Below are 8,127 nucleotides of genomic sequence, written 5' to 3' on the forward strand. Positions count from 1 at the left end.
ATAATACATGAACATAACTTAGAAGGAAATTATTGTGAAGCCTGAAGTATTGTATGTAGTCTACATAAATAGAAGAGTAAGCCTAGAGGGAGTAAAATCAGGAGGCACAGCTGGGCTTAGATCATTTAGTAGGTAGGTGCAATTGAACGAGCTGAGGTTTTAGGAATAGTGAATTCCTTTTTATCTTGGTGCTCTCCCATCAGTTCATGTTTTCAAATATTTATTGCCCAAATGTATCTCCACAGCACTGAACTCTCATCTAAGCTCCAGATATTAATATTGTGTTGTGTCTTTGACATCCACTCTTGGATATGTCAGAGGCATTTCACTCTTAATGCCTTTAAAACCAGAGTCATAAAATTTAATCATGCCCCTCTTCCTGTGTTCCTGAATCTGACAATGGTGTCATTACCCATTTGACTACCCAAGCTAGTATCCTGTGGATACTCCTCAGCTTCTTTATCTCTTATATATTGTGTTTTTAAAAAACTATGAAATATATTCTACATGCAAAAGCAGTTTATGACACCCTATATTTCATATAATAAACATCCGTGTATCTCCTTCCTAACTTAAGAAATCGCACACTACAAATTATTAGAGGCATACAGAGTGTTTCTCCTTCATCTTATCTCCCTTTCTCATTCTCATGGACAACCGCTAAGTCTGAATTTGTTTTAAAATTATTAGTGTCTTACACTTATTTAGTGACATATACATATGTAGTAAAAGTATAAAGAGTACACTGTTTCATTTTGCTTGTTTTGATTTTACATAAACACATCCAGCTGAATGTGTTCTGTGATTTGTACTACTTTTTTGAGGTTCATTCTAGTAGATGAAATTCTCCATCCACTTTTACAGTTAGAGAGAATTCACTGAAGAAATCAAATGCTTATGCACATTTCAGGGTTTTTCTACTAAAAACTGGACAGTTTTGCTATGAATATATTATAATAGATACTGGCATATTATTTTAAAAAATTGTTGTACCACCTTGCATTTCCACCAGTGAGAAATGAGAGTTCTCATTATACTACGTCTTCATCAAAGCTGGGTATTATCCATATCTTAATATTTGTCAATCGTGTGGGTGACAAAGGGCATCTTATAGAGGGTTTCAATAGTAGTTTCCTAATTACTCATGGGATTGAACACTTTTTCATGCTTCAGGCTCTAAAATCATTGTTTATGCCTTTTGCTCATTTTTCTTTTTCTTTCTTTCTTTTTTTTTTTTTTTTGTGATGGAGTCTCCTATGTCACCCACAATACAGTGGCATGATGTCGGCTCACGGCAACCTTGATCTCCCAGGTTCAAGCAATTCTCCTACCTCAGCCTCCTGAGTAACTAAGACTACAGGCACACACCACCACACCTGGCTAATTTTTGTATTTTTTTTTAGTAGAGACAGGGTTTCACCATATTGGACAGGCTGGTCTGGAACTTCTGACCTCCTGATTCGCCAGCCTCTGCCACCCAAAGTGTTCTGTTCATTTTTCTACTGAACTGTTATTCTTTTTAGTATCGATTCTACAAGTATTTTAATATTGTAGACATAAATTCCTTATTCATCACATGTATTAAACATGTATTCTAAGTTTCTTCTTGATTTTTCATTCTCTGTTGTCATACAGAACAGGAGACATTAATTTTCATGTTGTCAAGTTTATTAACCTTTTTCTGTCATTAGAACATCTTTCATAGGATATATTGTTTTTTTTTCTAAAAATTGTAAAGGTTTGCTCTTACCATTCAAGTTCATAATCTGGAATAATTTTTTGTATATAGCTTGAAGTAGGTATCACTTTTTATTTTTTGCATATGGATAATGAACTGTTCCAGCGATGCTGACTGAATTGTTCATTTTTTCTCCACTGATCTGTACTGCCAGTTTTGCCACATAAGATTGTTATGGGTTGAACTGTGTCCCCTCATAATTCATGTTACAGTCCTAAACCCTAGTACCTCAAAATGTGACCTTATTTGGACATACAGTTCTTGTTGATATACTTAGTTAAAGTTAGTAGTAGTATAGGCCCCTAATCCAATATTCCTGATATCCTTAGATAAACTTAGGAGTTTATAGATTTCTGTTTTCTGTAACTAGTAACTTCAAGTATTCTGTTTTTATCAAAGCAGCACAGGAAAGGTCATGAGATGCCTGAGCAGGCCTGGACTGCAGCTATCTAGGCGCCATAGTGAAGGTTATGAGATAAGCCCTTGTAAGGCACTAGAGTAAGCCTAGATAACAGCCATCTGGGCCCCATAACAAGAGTCACATGTAATCCTGAATTATGCACCTGTCACAATATGATTGACTGCCTTTCTTCTGCCTCTGTATCCTTGCTTTCATGCCACTACACTTCACACTGCTGTAAGCTTGTTTCAAGGTAGCCCATCTTAGAACTGTGTATAAAAGTCAGGTGCTGTCTTTGTTCTGGGACCAGTGTTTGGCTGTTAATCTTGTGGGTTTGAATGCACTCAATAAAATCCTCCTGTTTTACCCTGTTGAAAGGGAACAGGAAAACAACTACCCAAAATAAGTAGATGTAACAATTTCTGAGGCATACAGGACTAGGAATAGTTTCAGTTCCCAAAATCAGACTAGAAAACTTCATAATTCATGAAGTGTCAGGGAGAGTACTCAGAAATTATAGCTTCCATAGTGGGATAAAATTAGCCCTAATTCTAGTCTCACCTAACAAATAAATGCAAGCTTTGAAAGTATAAAATTGTTTCCATGTAAAATAACATCGGACTAGAAGAAAGCTCAAGAATAAGCAGATACCTTGAAGGATTCCAGGCCAGTGTCTCAGGGAAGGGCAGCAAGGCAAAGCTAGTTGGACTTCAAGATTTAAGGAGACAAAGCTGAAAGACCAAGGTACAAGAGATCACAGGCAACAGACCTGGCTGGAGACCTGCAGAGAGACAGAACTCAGGATATATGGGGAAGGTTCCCCTAAAGTATTCAACTGTGTACTGATCAGAGTAGTGGCTGAGAAAACTTCCCAAGGCCAGGAAACAACCACCCTAAAACTATTATATTGTAACTATCCTCCAACCCTCTCCCTGTATTCCTTTTAAGGATCCCTGTTTCCTCATTTCTAAATTAAGGAGTTTGGCTCAGATCAAACTTTCATTGTTCCTGTGAATTGGTTCCTCTGAGCTTTTTAAAAAGGACTCCAGATCCCACCCTCACAGACTCTGATTCAGTATGTCGGGGTGTGGCTGTGGAATCTGCACTTTTATCTGCCTCGCCCTACAACCCCCACCTCAAATGCGCACCACGTTGTTTAAACAACTGTCTATGTCACCCCAGCATGACCTAAATTCTTTCCTAATGCCCCAGAACCTACGAAGGTAACCTGTGTTTGCAGCTCTGCTTGCTTACAGAAACAAAAACTGGATGTCAGCAACCACCGCGCTACAAGATGGGAAACGAGCTCAGCAGTGCTACCCTAACCTGAATCCTTGCTAATTACCATCCCTAAATCTCTGCCCCCCGGGGAAAAAGGCACCTTGCTAGGCACATGTAATGCTGAGGGGCAACAGAAAGTATGAGACTGCCACAGTCAACTCTTCCTGGAAAGCCCCACCTCTTTCCAGGAACCCTTGCCCTCAGTCTCCACCTACAAGCCCTAAAAGACCTTAAAAAAGCACCACCTCACTACACCCCACACATCTTGAGCAGGAACTTCCCTTCTCCATTCCTTGATCAGTGAATACAGTTTCTGTTCTGCTTAATTGAACCTGGTCTCATGCTAAGTATGTGAAGGCACCGGGCAGGGAAAGGACCCACCAGTGTCCAGCGACTCTCTTGAGATTCAGGAATACCCAGACAATCTCCAAGTATCTTTTCAGGAGTAAAACTCTTGGCCTTTGACGCTGAGGGGCGGGAAAGGAATTACCACAACGGGCGCGGGACCCAGCTCTCCATCCAAAACCTCCTTGACTTGGGGCTGAGGTCCTTCTGCATACCGGCTTTGCCAGTCATCCCCCTGAGAACTCCAGGTCCAACCCAGGACCAGAAAAAACACTCACAGAACCAGAGTCTGCCCACACAGTGCACGTGGCGGTGCCTGCAGCTCTTGTCGCTCTCAGCTGAACTTTTCTCGCCTGGAAGATCAAGTCCCTGAGCGGGAGGATCCTGGGAATTGACCTTCTCGCTGGCCAATAGACAAAGAGTCTCTGGAGGCTGTTTTCTCTCATTTGATGAAAATGACTCATCTCTCATCCACTTTGGAAGCCAATTAACATCTCTGGAGACAGTGATTGCAGGGATGCTAAGGGGTAAGAGCGCACACCTGCGCCTTGCTCAGGTGGGTCGGAAGGCCGTGTGGAGTCTGCGCACCACCCGCCCACCCTCCCTATTTGTCCGGATGGTCCATCCGGGTCCTAGCGACTCCCGGCGACCCCCCCCCCCCCGCCCCCCGCTCCCCCCCGCCCACACGCACCACTTAGTCCATGGCCAGCTCCCGCGTCCCAGGATAAACTAAGCAATCACTGCCCTGCTGCTTTCGGGTCGTCAGCGTCCCCTGTCTCCGAGTGGAGGCCAAGGAGGAACTGCGCACCGATGTGGGGGTGGGAGGCGCCTGGCGGTTTCGCGCTTTGCCCGCCTTTTGATTGCGCAGGAGTAGCGCGCTGGCGGGAGCCGCAGGGCAAATAGCCCGCCCGGGTGCTTTGGTGTGTGGCACTTGCTGCCATTCTGCCGCTGTAGGGTGAGCGGCGGTGGCGGGACGAGCATCCAGGCGGCATCCGGCGGCAGCAGCAGCAGACACAGCTCCACCCTGAGGACGCAGAAGCCCAGCCTCCAGCCCGACTGCCAGTCCCAGAGCCGGCTGCACCCCCGTCAGCGGGAGCTCTAGAGGGAGTCGGCCTGCTCGGCAAATGATCCAACTTCGCGGAGGGCCTCGCGAACACAGACAACGCCAACCTGGACAAGAAAGCGGCCAGCACTGCTTAGGCGGCTTCCCACGACGCGCTTTGCTGAGTGCGGAAGTTTACCCTTCAGATGAAGATGCCAGAGTTGGGCATCCCCAAAGTGAGGATCAAAGAAATGCTTTGCATGGGGCTTGAGAAAACATCTTACTGTTGAAGAACAGAACATCTTACTAAGAACCTGAATAGGAGATGCCTTCAGTAGTGGGTGTTTGAAAAGTTGGTCAGAGAAGGGGAGAAGATGGTTGATTAAGGGGGGGATGGTGACAATTATTTTATAACTTATAGAACGACAGATATTTATGTAAAAGTTGATAGTTTGGGTGGAATAATCATGAGCATGTTTCTGAACTTAATGTAAAATATCCAGAGACCCCTAAAATCACTGCTTAAATTACACGGGCCTTGTGGTGTTTGGAAAGAGAACACTTTGGAAGTATAATGGTAAAAATAATTTTATACAGAAAAAGAGAAGAGAAAACTTAACCACAGGTTTCTCAAATCGCTGTTATTCTTGAATCATCTGAAAGCAGTACACGTGACTGGCACCAATATATATCAGAGAATAAATCATTGCACAAGGAGACTTGATTTTCTTTTCATTGCAGAATCTGGAGGAAAAAAGCTATGAAAAGCAAGAGGTGGTACAGAATGATGTTGTCGAAATTACCTGACGTCACTGGAGATAATTTGCCCTGGAAAAAGGCGCTCCTTAGGGAGAAGCATCTGCACATTCCATTAGCATAAAGCACCTGGTTGGCCATATGAAGAAGTCCAGATTTTGGTTTAAATGTGAAATTTATTTTAAATGGAGGATTTGAAGCAAGGGATAAGTTATACCCTGACATATTTTTAAAAATCACTCTGGCAGCTGTGCGGGGGACAAACTCTGGGAGGACAAGAAGAGATGTGGAAGGGAGAAGGCAGCTAAGAGTCTGTCCCAGGATTGCAAAGATTTCAGAGCCCCGCCTCAGGTGGTAATGGTGGAGGTGTTAGAAATGGCTGGATTCCACATATATTTTGAAAGGCCAGCACATGGAATTTGCTTATGGATATTCTATAAATAAGAGGAAAAGAGGGCTCAGTGATGATTCCTAGGCTTTTGACTTGAGCAACTAGAAAGATGAAATCTCCATTAACTGTTATGGGGAAGACTGAGGAAGGAGACGCTGTGTATGCCAGGACTGGGGTGTGTGTGTGCGCGTGTATCAGTAATACTACTTTTTTTTTTTTTTTTTATTATACTTTAAGTTGTAGGGTACATGTGCATAACGTGCAGGTTTGTTACATATGTATACTTGTGCCATGTTGCTGTGCTGCATCCATCAACTCGTCATTTACATCAGGTATAACTCCCAATGCAATCCCTCCCCCCTCCCCCCTCAGTAATACTACTTTTGACATGTTGACTTGGAGATGCTAATCCACGCCAACTAAAAAATAAGGAGGGAAGTGGGCATTCAACACATGAGGGTGAATGGCCGGGGAGCCTTAAGAAGGGGCCAGAGGCTGAATCTGGTAGAGAAGAACATAAATCAAAACAAAAGACACATGGAGGGAGAAAGACGGGGAAGCTGGGGCTTATGATGGTAACAATGTTGGCCATTAACTGAGAATTTTTTTTTTTTTTTTTTTTTTTTTTTTTGAGAGACAGTCTTGCTCTATTACCCAGACTGGAGCGCAGGAGGATGATCTCTGTTCCCTGCAACCTCCACCTCCTGGGTTCAAGTGATTCTCATGCCTCAACCTCCTGAGCAGCTAGTATTACAGGTGCCTGCCACTACGCCTGGCTAATTTCTGTATTGTTAGTAGGGATGGGGCTAGGGTCGAAATCCTGACTTCAGGTGCTCTGCCCGCCTCAGCCTCCCAAAGTGCTGGGATTACAGATATGAGCCACCATGCCAGGCCTGAGAAATTGCCGAGAACAGCTCGGACGTGGAGACCCTAACCCAGCAGCGCTAGAGGAATTAAAGACACACACAGAGAAATATAGCGTGTAGGGTGGGAAATCAGGGGTCCCACAGCCTTCAGAGCTGAGAGCCTCGAACAGAGATTTACCCACATATTTAAGGACAGCAAGCCAGTGATAAGCATTGTCTCTATAGATTATAGATTAACTAAAAGTATTCCTTATGGGAAACAAAGGAATGGGCCAAAACAAAGGGATGGGCTCTGGCTAGTTATCTGCAGCAGGAACATGTCCTTAAGGCACCGATGGCTTATGCTCTTGCTTGTGGCTTAGGAATGCCTTTAAGCAGTTTTCCGCCCTGGGTGGACCCGGTGTTCCTTGCCCTCATTCCAGTAAACCCTAAACCTTCAGCATGGGTGTCATGGCCATCACGAACATGTCACAGTGCTGCAGAGATTTTGTTTATGGCCAGTTTGGGGGCCTGTCCCCAACAAGAAACGTAATTAAAGTACAGAGAAAATTAAAAGGGAGAAGAAAGTTCATGGAGAGATTTACAGCAAATGATAAATGCAAAAGTCTGCCTTGTTTCCCAGACCCCTTGTCTCTTAAGTGCCCTGTATTTTACCTCCCAGTGAACCACTCTTGTCCCTTTGTAATGGCGCTCCAAGCAGCACTGCCACAAACCCAATTCCAGAGCTTCCCTGGCCCTTGAGCCTAGGAATAGCCATGCTTCTAATTCCTCTTTATTCGCTCATCACTGGAGTAGCAACTGAACCACACGACTGGAATAAGTAACATAATGTCATTTTTGGTAGCAATCTTCCATTTCTTCCTTATATATAAAATAGACCCTCATGGAGAAAGTAACTGCCTAGAGCTATGGGTTCAGAGAGTAGAGCTCCAGCTTTGCTTTTCTCTTTGCAGCTGTGCTCTGAGAGATTTGATGCAATCCCACTGCAGTTTGACATGAGTGACAGAGTAGGGATGCTCAGGGAATCTGTTGAGCCACCAAGGAAGCCTCACTTCCAGCTAGTACTTATATGGGGCTGTGGAAGTTGTCTCACATTCCTGGGGACAGAGTGTTTGCCCTGAAAAGGAATATTCCCTTGGCACAAAGCATCTTGTTGGCTGGATGTTATTATAAATGTGACAAGAATACTTCTGGCCAAGTAACGGGTGGTTGGGACATTTTGTATTTCTCAAACCCATAAAGAAGGAAAGGTCTCTTACATGGTCAGGAGAGGTGGGAATGGATCAAGCACTAAGGTCAGGTCTGGTG

The 8,127-nt window shown here is 44.0% G+C and overlaps 1 protein-coding gene across 7 annotated transcripts in view; it reads right to left on the bottom strand.

The window, feature by feature from the left end:
* The window catches only part of LOC126936170 (glycine N-acyltransferase-like protein 1), a 55,797-nt gene extending 51,465 nt beyond the window's left edge, over window positions 1-4,332 (bottom strand). For 3 of the 7 annotated variants that reach the window (XM_050758636.1, XM_050758634.1, XM_050758635.1), the window contains exon 1: window positions 4,043-4,332. In XM_050758636.1, the coding sequence (XP_050614593.1) occupies window positions 4,043-4,228 (186 nt within the window). In that variant the 5' untranslated portion in view covers window positions 4,229-4,332. Of the gene's footprint in view, window positions 1-2,789 lie in introns of all 7 variants that reach the window. The other 4 variants (XM_050758633.1, XM_050758632.1, XM_050758630.1 and 1 more) reach the window with 3 other exon arrangements.
* Between the last annotated feature and the right edge of the window lie 3,795 nt (window positions 4,333-8,127).

This window comes from Macaca thibetana, chromosome 14 (genome assembly GCF_024542745.1).
Source record: "Macaca thibetana thibetana isolate TM-01 chromosome 14, ASM2454274v1, whole genome shotgun sequence".
Lineage (NCBI taxonomy): Eukaryota > Metazoa > Chordata > Mammalia > Primates > Cercopithecidae > Macaca > Macaca thibetana.